We start from the raw sequence: 21,541 nt of genomic DNA, 5'->3' as shown, positions 1-21,541 counted from the left end.
GCAAATTATTCATTCTAAACAGTTGTTATTGTCGGATTGGGAGTCTAACTCATAATACCCGTTTGTGGTTAACATACATTTAAAAAGAAAAAAGGTGGGTAAGTGGATGTCTCTCTGCTGTACAGTAGGTCACAAGTGGGTCACTGTAATGGATGGTGTTAAATTTGGATTCAAAGATATAATATGTATAAGAAAAACGATTCTCAGCAAAAATAGATAGCCTATGATATTACCAAGTATATTTGATGATATTATTGTGAATAAAGTAATTTATTTAAACTATTTACGTGGAGCCTTGTTTTAAATTTTCAATCCTTAGCTATAAAAGTTGATCATTTTATAAATTTTCAACTACAAAATAATTATTAAATTTTAAATTTTATAAATTTTTAACTACAAAATAATTATTAAATTATACATTTGTCAAAATTTGAACTTTAAATGCTTATAAAAAAAAAATGTGCCTATGTATTTTTAATATTTTTCAACTGCTATTGTAACATTATATCAGGAGCTTTGCATTAAATATTCACGCTTTTTTACCCAACAAATACAATTTTATTGATATTTATAGAAAAAAAAACTAAAAAAATTGAAAACTGACAACGTCCGTAAACAGCTCATAAAGAGTCAAAATATTTTCAAAATTTTATCGTGTATAGAAAATGCTAATATAAACATTCAGTGAAATTTTCAAGTATCTACAGTCATTCGTTTTTTAATTACAATAAAATAAGAAAATTGTTACATGATAAATCGAGTAAATATCAAATTTTGTAAAAATATAAATTTCAGACGCTCATAAAAATTTAGTTTAAGTTTCTTGTAGACATTTTTTTTTTGATAAAGGTAGACAAACTTATGAGTAATCTTATATTACATTTTAAAATCTTAGATTTAAAAAGAAAAATTTTTATGAATTCTCAACTCAAAATAATTTGCTAATTTTCGTGATTTTTCCGTATTTTGTCAAAATTTGAACTTTAAATGCTTATAAATAAAAACTGTGACTAAGGATTTTTAATTCGTCTCATCTGCCTTTGAAACAATAACCTAGGAGCCTTCTATTAAATTTTCAAGCTTTTTTACTCAACAGATAAAATTTATTGATATTTATAGAAAAAAACTAAAAAAAATGGAAACTGACAATGTCCGTAAACAGCTCAAAAAGAGTCAAAATATTTTCAAAATTTCATCATGTATAGGAAATGCTAATAAAAACATTCAGTGAAATTTTCATGTCCTTACGGTCATATGTTTTAGAGTTACACTAAAAACCAAAATCGATTTTCTCGAAAACAGATTTTGTGTAAAAATTCCCGTTTTTCCTTAATTTTTCTTTTGTTTTTCACGTCGCTTTTGAAAACTACTGGGAAATTTTTACTTTTGACCCCCCAAAGTACCAACTAGAATCACTTTTCTATCAAAAAAGTTACTGTTGAAGAAAATCCAAGCACTTTTACTGTCCTAAAATGTGATGACAGACACAAAAATAAAAAAAAATAAACACACGTCATTGTAAAATCAATACATTCATCGTTTCGCTCAGAATATAAAAACTAGTTATAGGTACCAAAGTATGGAAAATCGTACGCTCCATACGCATGCTCGCAGACTTCCTCGTTTGAGGTTTCTGCACGCTTACAGATGTCGACGTGTTAAACGAGAAACATAATATATATTAGGCGCCTATACAGCTACGTAATAGTGTATACGCATTACCTATTATATTATGCGCACGCGTACTACAATAACTAATGGCATTCCGTCCGATCGAATTATATTCAATTCGGCCACCCCGAAATGACATGGCACTAAATCTGCTGCAAACACGACCGAACACAACACGGCGTGATAAATACGCACCACGCTGTATTATGCAGCATCACAATGGTTGACGTACGATGTAGTCGTAGAAAAAAAGGATTAAATTAATTTAGTAGTGCCGATAAAACAAAACCACGCCGCACGGACACGCGTCGGCAGCATTATTCTACGGTACGAGAGAGAGAGTGAGAGAGAGCATGGGGCCGGAACTACGAGTCGCCTATTGTCATATACGGCTGAATAATATTTATTTACTTTAAATCGGCCACAATGCACGCGTTGTGTATTATGATAATAATATAATATAGTATTACCCGTATACATAATAATAATAATAATATGGGCCGCAAAAGAGAAGAAACCGAGTGATTGATTGACGCGCACAAGGTCGGACCGCCGGGCTCGGAAAAACTTGACGTTTCGGCAGAGGTTTCTCTGGTACGTTATAATATTATTGTAATGCAGGCGAATGCACTCGGAAGGCGTAGTTTTTGTAATTCCGACCGCCTAGGGGTGTCGTGTCAAAGTCTGGCATTTTCGTCGAGGCGGTCGAAATGTTCAACCGCCGATCCGGTCGCCAAGCGGTTTTACTTTTAATTTTAAGAGCACACTACGCGGAGCAGATTCCAAGCGCGGTTATGTGGACCGGTTATACCCGGTTTTTACCGCGACTTTTAAAATTTTTTATCTACGGAAAAGCGTCAAACATCTGCGTGTTTACTTTGTCGTTTTTTTTCCCGGGCGGGGATGAACCGCTAACACTGTGATGTACGTACCTACGTATTAATATTGTATTACCATGGTTACGAAAGTCACGACGACCGGACATAATTTCGGCGAATTGAGGTGTTACACGCGCAATGAATATCTAACAGAAACCTAAACGCAATAAGGTGGTACCTACACCTTCCAGGTACTGCACGAATTTATCGAAAATAATACACAAATAAAATAGAGTTTTTTTTTGTTTTACATATTTCAAAGTCATGGCTAATAATATATCAAAGACGAGGAAACAGGTTAAAAATGTATTATTGTTATTATTGCATTATTAATTTTTTTTGGTCATAACGAATTAATTTCATAGTGCACCCTTGAAAAGGCAATAATATATATTATACTGCACAGTACAATATCGTCTATATCCTTCAAGTTGTTTTTGCGAGTGATCGTACCAATCAATAATCATAAGTCATAACTTAAATAATATTCTTATAAATCACGTATCATCGTGGTAAAAACACTTCCAAACTGTGAAAAAAACAAATCGATTCGTTTCATTAGAAAAAAAAACCCAGGATATGATAAATGATAATATATACGTTACAGTCGGAAAGTTTCAGGTCTCTACGATTGATATTAATTGAATTACAACAAAAAAACCAAAACCGTTATTTTTTATTTAAATGAAATTATTCAGATGTATACTGTAGTTGTATATTTGTATGACCACAGTATAAACATATTTACAAATTCTTAGCTCAAAAAATAAATGAACAGTTTTTTCAGGTACAATTACAAATAATTATAATAGCTGTTAAATATGTGTAGTATCGTATCTTAAATACATAATACTATCCTGGATATAATATCAAGAAGCAAATAATTTTATCGTGAGAGTTGCTGTATTATTGTAGGGGCAGATCCTTCCCCCGTAGGCTTTTTTTTTTAAATTTTATAAAATAGAGTTCTTAGTGATAGCGCTTTACAAGGAAACATTAGAAAAAAAAAATTTAATAAATTATGTACTATAAAAAAGTTCAATAGACCAATACAATAACTATTACAAAAAAATATTTTTCTCGCTACGCTCTAAAATTAGAATCTTTATATTTTCCATGTAATAATCGAATATATTATGAATATAGTATACCTACCTAATTATTTGTACTTAAATTATTTTAATTAAAAATTAAATATTTATAGACACGCTATTGTGCCTAATTATATATTACTTATATTTTGTTATTTATTCTTTTAATATGCAGTTACTTAGATTATTAAATTTTTTTCTGATCGTCCCAACTCCCCGTGTATACAGTATACACCACTGTATTATTCGGCCTCCGCTCGTTATATATATATATATATATATATCAAATAAATCAAATAGGTAGATTAGTTTATAAAATAAATTTATTCGAGTTATTTAACACAAAAAAAATATTAAAATTACATTTTAAATATCTATAAAGCGAGCTAAAAATGTTTTTTAAATTAGTTAAATCGTGTCAAGAAAATGCTAATATATTATAGTGAGAATTAACAATCTCTACCATTGTTCCGTTATGATTTATAAAAAAAAACGCAAAATCAATGTTGTCGAAAACTGCTGTTACGTAAATACAAAATATATAATATTATAAAACATTACTGAGAATACCTGATTTTTACCTCTTGAAGTCTTGAAGTACCAACCAGATCAAACTAGATTACCAAAATCACCCGATTTGGGTTGACAAACTTAAGAAAAAAGAATAAAAATATCGTTCCTTTTCCTTGGAATCAAAAAATGAGTTTTTGTGGTGTGTATTAAGCGATTTGCAAGTACGTAGAAAAATATTCCAATCTACTTTACGAATATCAATATTGGTTGGGGCTGTACTCCTTCTGTAGATACCTTCAAATAGTTGTCACTCTTATCGTTTCGCTCACCCATATTATATAACTCTACAGTATTTGATGAAAAATCATTTTATTAGAAATACAATTTTGTGTAAAGTTGACTTTTCAGGGTAATAAAATGACGTTAATGAGATTTTTTTCATTTTTAAATTTTAACTATCCATAAAAAATAAGTAATACGATTTTTGAGATGTGATATTGTGAGAATATGATATGATTGACCTTGAATATAATATTATTATTTTTTATATACTGAACAGTGAACATTACACAAAAATTATTAAAATAAATATAAATAAATAAAATAGTATTCGTACGTATTCTACGTTTTCCGGTCGAACTTTGAATATTTACTAACAAAAATAATAATATAATATACTTTTGAAACGTATCTTATTAAAATAACATAAGACAGAAACTATTGAACAAAATCATATTTTTGAATCTAAAGTTACAGCTTAAAAATTAAATTTTTATATTTGGATTTTGAGATATAATACCATGGTATAAAATATTATAATAATATTCTGTTAGTTATTCAGATTATTTCACCAAGTATGCTCACCCCGTTTTTCTCTAATAATGTAGTTATTCAAAATCTGGTTTTTGGAATTTATAAATATAGATACTTAAAGAATATGGGTTTGAAAGATAAGGGGATTTGAAGATTTGAAAATTTTAGCGATTAATATCGATCTATCAACAATAACAATTTTTAAAAATGGTCCAAGCGTATAATTAATAAATACTTGATCCAATATTACATCATTTGTATATTCTTGTAAACCCTTTTTTAAGGACTATTATCCTTGGAATAAACATTTTAATAACTGTGAAACTACTCTATCAAATTTTGAATTGGGTACATCAACATTTTGAAAAAAAAATAACCACTAAATAACTTACAGTAAAAAAAGTAGATTCTCATTTGAAAAACTGAAAAGGTTTGTATTATGACAGAACACTCGTTAGTCCTTAATAAGTACAACAAATTCAATAGATTAAAAATATTATCTTTGGATATACCTACTTAAAAATTCAAAAAATCATAATTTAATAAAATATTTGTTACTCAAGGAGAAATGCTTGATGCATTGCATGCTTAGTGAATCACTCCGTTTATGCCAGTACATATAAACAATATTTTTATTTATGTTATCAACTGAAGATACGCATAATAAAATTATTTAATCATCAATATTAATATACAAATTAAAAATGTATGCAATTTCAAACAAAACTCTGAGAACAAAAAATTTAAATCTTAATGATTGGTTTTTTGGGTAGGTATAATTGTGATAGCTGTTTGATATTTGTATATAATTTATCCTAGGCATGGAAATACAAACATGTGGAAAAATTAATAAAACAAATTTTCTCGAGTTAGTTTAGATATAAAATGTCTTTGGATTCAAATTAAATTGTTACAAGTTATTTAATTTCATGGTTGGTTTAAGTTTTTGGATAGAAAAAATCGTTAAAACGTTGTAAAAATGAAATAAATGTTGTCTAACAGTAATAATATTATACAAGAAAAACACATTTCAGTAGTTTTAAATATTTTTTAAATAAATAAATATATCATTTTAATAATATGTACTTTTTAATTTTAGAAATATTTTTTAGCATGTGATTATTTCTAAATTACAATCATAAAATATATAAAGCGATGTACAACTTACTTTATACGTGTGCACTGTGCCACATACGGTGTGCAGGTTAAATAAAAGTCAAGATATTCATGGACCACAAATTGTAGTAATCATCACTAACCATTAACCAAGAGTAATTTGCGGTGTGCTAAAATTTGTAACTTAGTTGCCAACTGGATGAATATGAAAATACAATAAACAATTTAAGCCAACAATAATTGCGTAATTTGCATGAAATAATTTATATTTTATACTTACAAAAAAATACAAAATACTTGTACAATTTAATTATAGGCACTAATTAGATACTAACTACAAGACCTAACCTATTCATAATTATTAATAATAAATGAACAATAAAATAGATAAATGTTAGCCATAATATCATATGATATACCGTGTATTTGAAACTCGATTATTTTAACTCAAATTTATTACAATGTTATTATATTATAAGTATTTATAATTTTTGGTGATTTGATTACGAATATTAGAATTTGTAATGTGTTCAATATAATATATAGTTTAATAGAATGAAAGTGAAGTGTATAGGACATAGTTATATGATTATTATACTCACTTATATTAATAATAGGTAATATGTGCTTTTGACATAAATCCACAAAAAAAAATCATAGTAAATTATTAACAATTAATTGTTTTGAAACATATTATTCAAGAACTTTGGCATTAAAATCAGTTTAGCTTGCTGTACATCGATTATCGATATATTTTGATTATCCATATATTACGACTAACGATATATTACGATTATCGATATCTAAATTTCTGAAAAAAGTTGAAGAAGCCTAATAGTAACGCTTTATGTTACTTGAATATTTTCTGTTCCGGATGAAAAAATATGTGTACGCTTATAGAACAAGAATAATTTCAATTTTAACTACTTGCTTTATTACTTTGCCTTCTGTATTATGTACACAAAATTAAGTAAGTAATAAGATAAGTAAATAGTATAATTTGACCATGTATTTGGTCTAAATTCAAAATTCATACTTTCAGTTCATCTCTTCAAAATATAAAATATTTTTGATACTTATAAAAGTATACATTTATAAATTTAACAATTATTGTTCATGACATTTAGTAAACTTAGAAATATAATATAAATATGTTGAGAGTCGGAGTAAGATTATTTTTTCAGTACTTTAACATACCTACATAATTCAATGATCAAGCGGTAATTTTTTACCATAACATAATTTAACAATAACTCAAAGTTTAAAATTTAAAATTTAATTATTTACCTATCAATTTTAAAACTGGTTTAGTAATTATATAAATGCGTTTTAAATTTAATTAGTAGGTACCTACCTATCAATATTACAATTTGCATATTTGAAATAAAAATGTATATTTATCAATGAAATATCTTATTACCTACTTCTATTAATTTATATAGTGGTTTTTCCTATTATATTAACACAAAGGCGTTCAATATTCAATTTAATTTTTGTTATTTAAATGTTGTGAAATGTTTTATTTTAATATTTTAATCGTACCTATATTAAAAATATTCAAGTTAGTTTGAACAATAAATTATTGATTGATATCCCCCCCGCCACTTTAATCTGGGCTTTGTCCTGTACATTGTTCAGAAATAATACAAATGATAATGTATAAAATAAATGGAAAATTGTACGTTCACCCAAATTCTGAATAAAATTATGTCAATATTATGGGTCATCGATTAAAAATTTGAATACCTACGTCAAAAGTTTATACTTCTAAACACTTCTTAATTAATATTATATGGAAAACATATACTGTTCAGTAATATAAACAAATTATATAGACATTGGACACATACAATAATTAAGCTGTATGCAAATTTGGAGTGAAAATATTTCAATATATTAATAGTTTGTGCCTATTAGAATTTTTGTTAATATTTCTACTTAAATTCTATTTTTTTTCGTACTTTAAGAAGTGCGATGAATAGACACGAGTCACCATTGACCTCAAGTCTCATAATATTTTATAATTTTAACCAGGTACCTAATTCTAAATATACGAGTAACCTTACTAATATACGAGATTACTAACTAAAATAAATATTATATACCTGCTGTCCTGCTAGCTATAATTAGTAGGTAGTTTAAGTTATATATACTGCTAGATAATGTGTCTTTGACATTGCCACATTGGTTGAATAAAAAATGGTCAAAGAGTCTATGAACTCCAATATAAAAATATAATAAACACAACAATAACTTTACACGGAAATATATGTTGTTAAAACACCATCACAAATTATTAAGTTAAAATAGGGTAGGCTGAACGTTATCGATTAACAATGCCAATTATTCCATATTATAATACTATAATAGCATCAAGTCTGTCACATTTCGCAATATTAATTTAAAAGTTGAAATTTAGACATAACGAAAATTATTATTAATAAACATTAAAATGCATTAAAAAAAAATGATGATTTTAACTTTTGAATAAAACTTAATTGAATTATTTGGTGAAATTATTTATTCCTTTTATATTAGGTATAAGTATAGGTTATACTAAGTTTCTAGGTACCTACTAAGTATGACATACCTACTACGGTAATTTCAAAAAAAAAATAATGTTTTACTTGAGGGTAACACTCCCGATAAAATAATACTCTCCTTGTGATGAAAATATAAAAATATATTTTGTTTCAATGAATTTCACGTTTGTGGTTCGAATACGGAATACAAAGTTTCATTATATTGTAATAGATGGGTAGGTACGTTGATGCCCAATTACCTATATAATTATATGCACCTCCTAATCTAGTCCAGCTATATTATCTTGTCTCGTATCTAGAATTAAAACAACAATAATATAATAACTACACGGATGACGGATTTCACTTTTAACTATACGAAATATAGTAATACGGTGCGTTACTTATTAAAAATTTGTTTTAGTTTGTTTGTGTTTCGACGACCTTAACAAGTTTAGTTTTAAAATAACGGTCATTTCACAAAATAGTTGTCGTCAAATGTCTATACAAATAAATTGTTGTCCATATGTCAACAGCAATAATAATAATAATAATAACAAAATGAATAACAATAATAATATTATAATAAATACGGCTTATTATTATTATTATTATAACAAATTATGATTTGATTATATAAAGTTAAGTTAACCGGTTTATTCGTGAGAAGGAAAAAAATTGAAGACTGGTTTGGGTATTTCCTTGGATAACATTCATGTAAATTGAAGGTCAATACACTGGAAGTGATAAAAATTTTGTTTACAACAAATATTGGCGAAATAAGAAACGTGCGCGGACCCTATATAAACGGCAACCAGCAGATGTAGAGGTATCAGTGTTCAGCGAACATCACATTTTCAAAGACGAATATTCAGCAATCTCAAGAAACATGAAATCTTACACAGCGGTATGTATTGTTTATTCAATATTATTGTTAGTCCATTAAATTTCCAACTTTGAGTTACAAAACGTTTAAATTTTTTTTAAATAATATACAAATTAATAATATAAAATTGTTTATAATTTTGAAGTATTCTAAAAACAACTAACGTTTTATAATCAAACGCAAATAGCCCAATTTAACCTGCACCAAATATAATAACTGTCGACAAATTTATATCCGTCTTAAAAACTGATATTCAAAAAGACAGTTAAAAAAATTCCATGCCAGAAAAAACTAAATCTTTACTCCGTTGAATAACTAAAATAATAAATATTTTATTAAATCTAATTTCATATTTACTATTTTATCTACTTTATTTCATGTACCTGATATAGTGTTATATTTACGTGGTTTAATATTTTTTTTAATGTATATGTATAAATATAATACATTACAGATGGTTACTAAAATAACTCTTTACCTATTTTAGTGGTTTATTATAATTTATTATTTATTTTACTTTTAACTGCTCAAGTATTTGTCTTAAAATTGTATCCATTTGATAAATTTACAAAAAGTTAAAAATATCAATACTTACTTCTTAGAATTATATCACACGATATTTTACACATTATTAAAAAATAAACTTAATATTGACTGAAATATTATTGTTTTATAGATATTAGCTTTGTGCCTCGTCGTCCTCGTGATGACTCAACAAGCAACTTCCGAACCAGCTAAGAGTGGTCACCACAATAATGGTGGATACGGTGGTGGATACAACGGTGGACACGGTGGTGGACATGGAAATGGTGGATATGGAAATGGTGGATATGGAAATGGTGGACACGGTGGTGGACATGGAAATGGTGGATATGGAAACGGTGGACATGGTGGTGGTCATGGAAACAGTGGATATGGTGGTAGTCATGGTGGACACGGAGGTGGTGGACACGGAGGTGGTGGACACGGAGGTGGTGGACACGGAGGACATGGATCATATGGACATGGACATCATTAAAACAATTTCTATTCTAATCCATACAGTACAATAATGATAAAAAGCTATTTATTGTTTTTTTTCATACCTATTTTTATATCATGTTTAATTAAAAAACCGAATAAACGATAATTTATCAGGTGATTTTCACCTGTTTCAGACAATTAAGAGTTAATTCATTATTTTTTACACCTAAACATAATCTACATTATGATATGATTTCACTTGCTAAAAAACAAATATTATACTATTGACTTAACCACAGGAAGTATTTGGTTAACATTTTATCATCGTCCACAAAATATAAAATATAGTTGCAGGAAAAAATCATAATACTTTTACTATATATTAATCTCTTTGAATACTTGTTAAACTTACAAAACCATTTTCACATATTCGCACAACATCATACAAACAAGCTCACACATAATATTCGAAATCAGAATAGGTACCTACACACTACATACTACACATTGTATATTTGTATCGTTTGATTATAAATTATCAGTATAATCAGTTATGGTTTACCGAATTGAAAATAACTTTGCAAAATATAAATTCAAATTTAAAGTGATCGTATAAAGTCACATTTTTCATATAAAAAAAAATATACTATTTAAATCACAATATCAATCTTTTACGACGTAGTTACCTATAACTTGAAACTGAAATCACGTTTATAATAATATACAATGTGTGTATTATGTCATTGTACGCGGGTTTTTTTTAACGACTATGGTTCAATGATATGGAATTTCGAAAAAACGAACAAAGACGCGTTTCTTTATTTTAAACATACAATTTTTTTTATAACAATTTCAAAATTTTTGAACACGCAGGTGTACCAATAGCAAAATCAACTTTATTTTTTCAAATGGTAATCACTATAATTTTTAATGGTTCTGGCAAAGCTTTTTTTTCTGAAAATGTTGATACTCAAATCATTAATTTTGGTTTAGGTAGTTTCTTAACTATGGTCCTCTAAACATAAGTAAAATATGCATTAATACTTTTAATTGAAATAATTGGTATAGGTTTAATGTACAAGATCTAAATATTATTTTCTTTAAACTATCATTTATACACTTTAATTGGTAATCTATAATAACATGATCAAAAAAAAAAAAAAAAAAACAAAACTTTTTGGCAAACATATAGTTCATTAAAATCACCAAAATCAGTATTATTATTGTAATTATTTACTATTATAATCGTAATTAGTTAAATACTTTAAATTTTTTTCTTCACAACTACATTTTTTACCATAGCATAAATTTGGATCTTTATTAGGTGGCTAAGGTAATGGCAGTTGACATTAATACGTCTTATGTATGGGGGTTAAAAAAAAATGTGTAACGAAAAAAAAAAGGTGGATAAGTGGGTGTCGCTCTGCTGTGCAGTAGGTTACAAGTGGGTAACTGTAATGGATGGTGTTAAATTTGAATTCAATGATATAATATCATTGTATAAGAAAGACGATTCTGAGCGAAAACGGTCAGTCAGCCTATGATATTACCAAGAATATTTGATGATATTATTGTGAAAAAAGTAATTTATTTAAACTATTTACGTGGAGCCTTGTTTTAAATTTTCAATCCTTAGCCATAAAAGTTAAACATTTTATACATTTTTAACTACAAAATAATTAATAAATTATAAATTTGATAAATGTTGTCAAAATTTGAACTTTAAATGCTTATAAAAAAAATTGTGCCTATGTATTTTTAATATTTTTTAACTGCTATTAGAACGATGAATCAGGAGCCTTATATTAAATTTTCACGCTTTTTTACCCAACAAATAAAAATTTATTGATATTTATAGAAAAAAAAACTAAAAAAATTGAAAACTGACAATGTCCGTAAACAGCTCAAAAAGAGTCAAAATATTTTCAATATATTATGGTGTATAGAAAATGCTAATATAAACATTCAGTGAAATTTTCAAGTATCTACAGTCATTCGTTTTTTAATTACAATAAAATAAGAAAATTGTTACATGAGAAATCGAGTGAATATCAAATGTTGTAAAAATATAAATTTCAGACGCTCATAAAAATTTAATTTAAGTTTCTTCTAGACATTTTTTTTTTGATAAAGGTAGACAAACTTATGAGTAATCTTATATTACATTTTCAAATCTTAGATTTAAAAAGAAAAATTTTTATGAATTCTCAACTCAAAATAATTTGCTATTTTTCGTGATTTTTCCGTATTTTGTCAAAATTTGAACTTTAAATGCTTATAAATAAAAACTGTGACTAAGGATTTTTAATTTTTTTTATCTGCCTTTGAAACAATAACCTAGGAGCCTTCTATTAAATTTTCAAGCTTTTTTACTCAACAGATAAAATTTTATTGATATTTATAGAAAAAAAAACTAAAAAAATTGAAAACTGACAATGGCCGTAAACAACTCAAAAAGAGTTAAAATTTTTGGAAAATGTTATGGTGTATAGAGAATGCTAATATTCAGTCAAAGTTTCATGTACCTACAGTCATTTGTTTTACAGTTGCACCAAAAACCAAAATCGATTTTCTCGAAAACAGATTTTGCGTAAAAATTTACGTGTTTCTTAAATTTTTCCTTTGTTTCTCACGTCGCTTTTGAAAACTACTGGGAAGTTACTGTTCCTATCAGAAAAGTTACAGTTGAAGAAAATCCAATCATTTTTACTGTCCTAAAAGGTGATGAAAAAAAAGATAAAAAAAAAACTAAAATAAAACACACATCATTATAAAATCAGTACATTCGCTTCGCTCAGAATCTAAAATAAAAAGCGGGTAAATGGATGTCGCTCTGCAGTACAGTAAGTTACAAGTGGGGAAATGTATAATGGATTGTATTAAACTAGAATTCAATGATATAATATCATTGTATAAGAAAAACGATTCTGAGCGGAGACGGTTTATCAGTCTGGATTTTTAAATTTTTATTGTTTATTAAAGCCTTTAAGTAGAATTAATATTATAATATTATAATTTTTTATTCGTCGCTACGGTGATAAATAAATCGTTAGAAATTAAAATCCCATTTTAAACGGTTTTTCGTAATTTGTCAGTAGTTTTTCCTGTGGCATTATACAACTATTGAGAAATTCGAAAAATGACCTCTATAAACTACCATCTTAATCCAATTTTCTAAAAGACAAGGTACTATATGTTGAAATTGAAGCACTCCATCTGGTGGAAATTTTGTATACAGGATATATAAAAAAAAATTAAAAATAAACACCATTGTAAAACCACTAGCTCCGCTCAGAATCTAAAATAAGACTAAAAATAGCTGTTTCAAAAATTTCAAAAAATTAAATTGCTCAAAAAAATTATATTTAGTCAACTGTTGACGTTTGAGGGGGATGGGGGGGTCAACACTTGCAACACCCGTGATCGACCGATTGACCCCATAGTCATTAATGAGTGATTTCGTTAGATAGATTACGGGGTCATTGATATAGTATATTATAGACATTCGAGTCAAATTCGTACCGGCGTTCGGACTTAATGTACCTAATTAAAAGTGGACTTGATCCACTTTTCGATATTTTTCACTTTTTATAATTGTACCTATGCCAATATAAATGTCGTTTAATAATATATGAACAGTTTTCTCAACTTGTTGTGATTATAATAAAAATTACTTATTGATATGCGCAGCGCACCTACTTAAATAATATAATAATATTATACAGGGAGAAATATACTTATAATTTCATACTGTAATATTATACTTAGGTACTTAACTATTAATGAAAAATAGCAGGTTTATGAATACTGGAACACTTCTATTGATTACAGGGTAATGGATTAACATGTCACGAATCAAAAAAGACGTTTACCTATAAGTTCTTAATAACCTATACATAGCTTATTATAACTACCTAGTCGAGGTTGCAGCTTCAGTTTTATAATTTAATGGCTGAAGTTATAATAAACTTAATATTATTATTAATTGCATTTTTAATGTATAAAACCGTGTTAATAAAATTGCCTAACCTAACTTCCCCGATATTTTATTTCATTTTAATTATAATAAATATTGAACAAACTACTAAGTACTTACTAATCTCACTATATATGGTGCTGAATTCATATATGGTCGCAGGTCAATAACAATACTTCTTTCATCTTCGTCAACTTTCAACCTCTGAAATATATTTATATATATAATATACCTATTATTTTAAATTATTTATTTAATTTTATAAATATTAAAACTAATTGAGAGGTAAGACCTAAAAACACATATCATGTTATACTTATAGACGAGCGTTTCTGAGTTATTTAACAATATTGCCCATTTAATCATCAAATCCATCAGATATAGGTACACTTTCTATATGTAGGTATATAATAAATAAATATATATATATATATATATATAGATAGTAGGTATATCGATTATGAAGCAAAATTATAAAATATTACTGTAAGGACTATCAACAAAATTATAAACCTTCATGTTGGAAAGCAAAACTAAAATATTCATAAACGAACCTGGAACTGTTGAGTGTCGTGACAAGTATACGTTGACTTTCTTAGGAGCTCCAGTTTTGTACAATAATTTTCATCATGCAAAGGAGTTAGGTACAAATTGTGCTCAAGGATGACGTTTAACTGAGACCGAAGAATAAATCCTTTAAGCAAGCCATAACATTTATGTTCTATATTCCTTGTCTGTGAACAATGTTTTAGAAGACATTAAGACATTATTAACAAGTTGTGGAACTTGGTAAATCCCTTATTCATATATTTACCCGGCAGAAGCACACTTTTGATGCTACCACGGGAAAACCGTTGTGTTTAGTTGTGTTCAATATATCCACTAATTTCCCGACCATTAGTATGTGAGGTATTGCACAGACTGTATCGCTCATAAAGTCTTCTGTCGTTATATCGCTAGTTAAAGGCGGTGGTTCGCTTACTAATAAAGGGACACCCGACAGCTTAATCTGCATTTCATAAATACCCTTTTAACACATAAATCTAAATTAATCACAATTATAATCACTTTTGTCATATACAATACTTATCACGTTTACATAAATAATTTTAAATTTAATGTCACGTAGACCATATAATTATTGTCCAGTTGAAAATTAATGCAATATAAATGTATAATTATTATATATTAATTATTATGTACCTATATTATTATCATCCATTAAACCGTACATGGCGTAGGTATTAGGTATGCAATTTATTTATTTTGTTTAAACTTTATTTTGTATATCCAGTAAGAACTGCAACTTATGAAGCCCTTTGTATTACATTTTTAAGCTTTTTAACTTGGAAAAACACTGTCTATATGTATGAAACTTGAAAGATCCAAAATATTCTAAGAACTGTACCATGATTAGCAAATTATAAAGTAAATATTAATTGAACATTTCAAATACATCTATGGTTATTTATTTTTAATTACAATAAATAAACAATATACATTTTGTTGAAATCTGTAAATATCGCGTAAATCTCGGTTTTCCATAATGATGTTTTTTGTTTTTATCCATTACTTAGAAAATTACTGACAAGTACCATACATATTTTTTTTTCCATAAGTCCTCTCTTAATGTTGAAAATTCGACCAAATACGTATACAAAAATCATAGTAAAACCATTACTTTTATTGTATTTAACTGCAAATGCCTCTTTTAATCAGTTAATTAGTTAGTGTTTTAATAAGTACGGGCGTCGGAGCCGTAATCCATTAAGAAAATAAGTTGATACAAATAAATATTTCCCGACCAAATAATATATCGATATAGGTACCTATGTGATGATTAAATAAAAAATAATTTCAAATATTATATCCACGTGTCATATAATACTATTATAATGTAGTTATGCATTTTACTATGGCTTACGCTACTTACGTCTGTAAAAAAATCACCAGTCCATTTAGCTGTGAATAATGTTATCATCAGTGGCAACAAGAACTGAACATTTCCTGTGGCTTCAATAAAAACAACAGTCAGACTTATAGTAGCTCTGACGATTCCTCCTAATTGTGCTGCAGCGCCGAGTAACGCGTATTTTCCCGGGTCGTCTCCAATCTAAAATTTAAAAAAAAAATTAATACGAAACGGTTTATCAATAAATAAAATAAAACTCGAATGGTACGTTTCAGGTTTATAATTATATGTTTCATTATTATTGGTAGTTACTTATAAAGTTACGATTGTTAGTATTTTGATATTTAAATAAGATTGTTGATTTTCAGTGATTACTTACTGTATAAGCTATCAAACTGTTCAAAACATACTACCAAAATATTAAGGTTACCAAATTTTTGTTTTTAATTGTACTTGAAATTATAGTTTATTTCTTTGTATTAAAATACGTTTAGAGACCAGGAATTTATCACCCCCGCAGAGTGAGCTTTCCTAACTTGTTTATTTAAAACAACTATATTATTTTTAAGAAAAACATAGGTAAATAATAACGATTGTTAGTTACCTACTATATATGTTTAACGAAACACTTTCGAGATATTCTTTATATTATAAAATGTGAATTTTCTCATCTCCACGGATATCGCACTACTATTGCATTGTACATTTTCTGAAATAATCTCTTTCTGGAGATAACTCTCTCCCCCAATGTAAGGTGGGTTCAAAATTCACTGTACCGTGTTGTGTTACTTATAGTTATTACTTATTATATAATATGATACAATTCGTTGGTAACAGAATGTTGGAAACACGTTACACTGACAATACGAGTCGTATATTATATTCAACTTTGTTTGACACGCGTGTTGTGAACCCTTACTTATAACTTCAATTTGTTTCCAGTTAAACAAAACTTTTATGAATACAATTAAACCACTTTTTGACATATTATAATGAAAGTAAATACCTAATCTTCAACAACGTGTATTTAGAATGTATGAACAAATATTTGTAGAAATTAAACTTCAAGCCAGTACGATGAGTATAGCAAGTACCGGTGACTTAAAATGTTTAAACTAAATTTCAATTAGTTATGATATTAGGTAATTAGGTATTAGGTATATGACTAGGGCGTGGATTTAAATGAAAAATGCAATTTACTTTAATAATATTGCAAAACTTAAAATAAAAATTTATATTAATTACTAAACAAAAACTACCTATTTGTATTATTTAAATGTACGTAATTGAGTGTTATCGGTATTGTTATAAGTCATAAATAAAAGTACCTATCTATACAATATACTCGTATACAGTATATCTTTCTGAAAGATATGTCGTTTGTCATTTTCCACCACTTTTTTTATGGTATATTTGTAAAAAACATACGTAATAAAAATAATATAACAACCCAAAATGAAATAACCCAAAATAAAAAAATAGTTTTTTTTTTTTTTTGGTGGATAACTTATGATAAATTCTCATAAAATTTTATCCATTTCTTTATAATATATACGACAAAAATAGGTACTCAAAGTAAAAAAAAATTCCCTAAAAATTACAAAAAATATAATATCATAAAAGTTGTATTTTTAAGTTCTGAATGTATTTGACATATGAAATGAATTTGGTGATTGGAAAACAATGTTTTGAGATATTCAGAAACAAATACAATTCGAATTTAAATCCATTCTCTAATTATGATACTTATTCAAATAATAACTTTAATTAACATGCAATTAATTAATAACTTTTTCTATAAAAAAGGAGGGAATAATAATATAGTTACATAATTATTATCTTAAAATAGCCTTCTCTTAAAGTTTTTTAATTATGTTCTACACGAGTTTATAATTTAATTAGTTCGTATTTAGTATTAAAATATATTACACGTCATATTATATTGTTATGTAACATTGGTTTGTTAATTATTTTAAATAAGCTGGAAGAATTAAAAAAATGTTCATATTTAATGCATTCATATTTTAACTTCTAAATTTTTTATTTGCTAATTGTATTATAATATTATTTAATATTAATGCTATATTGTAATCGTATAACCACTTACAGTATCAGGAGAATAATAATGAACAACAATGCTTGCGATGCGTCCCCAAGCAGCTCCAATCAATAACGAAGGCAAAAACAATCCAGCTGACATGTTAAGACCGACAGTTAACTCGGTTAATATGAAATAAATTACACAATAAACTAATAATGGGACGACTGAATATGCTTCTGTAAATAATAGAAAAAGATTAAATAACTATTAACAAATTCTAAAAAACAATATTAATTATAGTCGTTATGTTTTATTTTATTATTATATAACATATAGGTACCTATTGAAAAATAAATGAATACAATAACTTGAATAAATAAAATAAGAAACTTTCTTAAAAATTGAATATGCTACAATGTTTTTTTAATGGCATTACCGTTTATGAATTGAATAATCATATTAGATGTTTATTGTTTTAATATATACATATTATAAATAAATATAGCTTGTAGCTTGTAATAAATAATAATGTAAAATATAATATTATGTGTATTAAATTGCTAATGCAATAATATTTTATCTTTATCATTTAAGATTCTTTTTATTTTGTATCTAATTTTTAAAGATGTTCATTTCCAACTCAAATCAATTTCTTTTATATAATTTGAACAATGAACGATTTTACATTTGAAAATATTTATGCAAATATAAAGTTCTTAATATTTATACAAGGTAAAAATTAGGTCAAATGACTGCATTTTATCTTTGGTATATTATTCTTTTTTAAAAAAAAAATGCTTTTTTTTATTGAATTTTATAAATCGAATACTAATATTGTATTTATACTTTATAGGAATCAAATACACGTGTTAAATTAACTATAAAAAATTACACAAAAACAATTTATAATCACCAATTGGATAATGGAATAATGATCTGATACTTTCTTCTTGAGTACGAAGCCAAAATGAGCTTATTTCATTATAACTCCCTGCTGGACAATACATCTGCAACAAACCTATCATAAAGGTAAAAGCCGTTTTCATAATAACTATAATCTAAAACTTTAAAAGTGTTCGTAGTGTCGGCCCTAGCAGGCCCCACATGCCACAAATTATACTATTACAAATATCACTTCATCTAAACATAATAATATTGTCCTCGTAGACAGTTATACGGAAATTACGACGTAAGTGAGGCAAAATCAATGATAGATGAACTGATGAGTTTTGAATTTGTTATAAGTCTGGTGATCTGGCATGATATTTTGGGTCAAGTCAAAATTGTAAACAGAATTTTACAAGATCCAAAAATGGATTTAGATGAATCAGCTTAGCAGCTTAGGTAGTTTTATCCCTTTTCTAGAAAAATATCGTACAAATGGATTTGAAAACGCCAAAATGGTTGAATCCATTGGTGGAACTGCTAACTTCAAGGAAAAAAGACCAAGAAAAAAAAATGTTTAACTACGAAAGTAACAATGAATATGCAGAAAAAGCTTTTCGTCGTGATTACTTTTTGATCCTAATTGACCGTGCTACAGATGCACGGAGAGTACGATTTGAGTACCAAAGCACGTTTAACTCAAATTTTGGATTTTTGTACAGAATTGGAAAACTTAAACATCAAGATGATGGTTTTATTAAAAATTGTTGCCAAGATTTACAAAACGTATTGAGTGAAGGCAATTAAACCTAACCTAACCTAACCTAATTCTAACCTAACCTTTCTAGAGATATAAATGGAGCAGATTTATTTATGGAACTAGATAAAAACGCAACACCTGTGCAGGCATTAACGTTTTTAAAAAAAACGTTTCTAGTTCATTTCCGAATATAAAAGTGGCAATTAGAATAATGCACACCATAAAAGTTACATCAGCTAGTGCAGAGCGTTTATTCTCTAAATTAAAGCTGATAAAAAATTATTTAAGAAGCAATCTAACACAGCATAAGTTATCGGACCTGGCCTTTATCAGCATCGAACATAGTGTTGCCGATTCTTTGAACTACAATGAGACATTTGATCTGTTTGCATCAAAAAAAGCACGGAAAAAAATATTTAAGTAATATTATATTATGTACATTTTTTTATTTTAAGTAAAAGTATACTCATGCGTCATGATTATAATTTATGTTCCATATAATAAAAATATTTATTAATAAAATATTATTTGTGCATTGTACCTAAGTAGGTACCTACTCATTTTGTGTCTTATATAGTACTAAAATGCGAATTGGATTTTATTAGTTTATACATACAAATTTAGGTTTCTAACAATACCTTACAGGGCTTAAAGTTTACAAAATTAAATAAAAATAAAGTAAGTCCCTAGAAAATAAAACAAATATAGGTATGTGTGTTGTATAATGTATAATAAATTAATATATATATTATATGGCCATATGGGGCCCCGAAAAATTCTGCACCGGGCCCCGAAAACCATTGGGCCGGCGCTGAGTGTTCGTATTAGAATTAAGTTTTAATTGATATTAACTTAATAACTTGTCACTATTCATCGTTTAAATTCATCATATGTATACGTTTATTATGATTAACATTATAACAGACAATTGATAATACATACAAACATTTAATACAAAATAATTGAACTTTGATTTCTAATCAAATATTAATATTTCAGTTTAGTGTTTAATATGTAAATATATATAAAGTCATTCAAACTCAAACTTTTCGGTACAAACACTGTGGAGATTATAATTTTAAGTTCTTATGCGATACATATGATATATCTATAGTGGTTTGTAATGTAAAATTGTTGAGTACTTGTAAGTTTGTATCTATATAAACTAATTTTATATTCATAGAGAAAAGTACCTATAGTATTAACTAACAATGAAAATAATGTTAGACAGCGAGAGAAAATTAATTTAAAAGATAAAGACACGTTTAAGTTATTATCCTATTAGATTATTTTTAGCGTATTTCTTACTTGTACTGCATTAGACGAGCTTATCTCTAATTTTGTTTGACAGTTGTTTAACAAAATCATGGATGTTAAATTAATTATCGCAACAAACACAGCGACAAATACAGATTCCATAAGTTTTTTTCTATTGGATATAATGTGTCTAAACAAATAAAATTTAAAGTTTATTCCAATATAGTATTTAATAAATTGTTGAAAATAAATAAATT

General features: G+C 26.9%; 2 protein-coding genes across 2 annotated transcripts in view; one reads left to right on the top strand and one right to left on the bottom strand.

The window, feature by feature from the left end:
• LOC132944328 (H(+)/Cl(-) exchange transporter 7-like) overlaps positions 1 to 21,541 on the bottom strand; it is a 50,925-nt gene that overhangs the window by 17,992 nt on the left and 11,392 nt on the right. Inside the window, exons 9-15 of the mRNA XM_061013613.1 lie at positions 21,336 to 21,474; positions 19,296 to 19,389; positions 18,449 to 18,618; positions 16,363 to 16,542; positions 15,244 to 15,456; positions 14,984 to 15,163; positions 14,550 to 14,633 (exon numbers count right to left, since the gene is read on the bottom strand). Coding sequence (XP_060869596.1) covers positions 14,550 to 14,633; positions 14,984 to 15,163; positions 15,244 to 15,456; positions 16,363 to 16,542; positions 18,449 to 18,618; positions 19,296 to 19,389; positions 21,336 to 21,474 — 1,060 coding nt within the window. The remainder of the gene's footprint in view (positions 1 to 14,549; positions 14,634 to 14,983; positions 15,164 to 15,243; positions 15,457 to 16,362; positions 16,543 to 18,448; positions 18,619 to 19,295; positions 19,390 to 21,335; positions 21,475 to 21,541) is intronic.
• Positions 9,360 to 10,651, top strand: LOC132944329 (uncharacterized). The gene is made up of 2 exons (XM_061013614.1): positions 9,360 to 9,511; positions 10,167 to 10,651. Exons 1-2 carry the CDS (start codon positions 9,494 to 9,496, stop codon positions 10,506 to 10,508), a joined length of 360 nt encoding a protein of 119 aa, XP_060869597.1. The 5' UTR covers positions 9,360 to 9,493; the 3' UTR covers positions 10,509 to 10,651.

The sequence above is a fragment of the Metopolophium dirhodum genome, chromosome 5, assembly GCF_019925205.1.
Source record: "Metopolophium dirhodum isolate CAU chromosome 5, ASM1992520v1, whole genome shotgun sequence".
Classification (NCBI taxonomy): domain Eukaryota; kingdom Metazoa; phylum Arthropoda; class Insecta; order Hemiptera; family Aphididae; genus Metopolophium; species Metopolophium dirhodum.
Note: the sequence above shows the minus strand (reverse complement) of the source record. Positions and strands in the feature narration are given on the sequence as shown.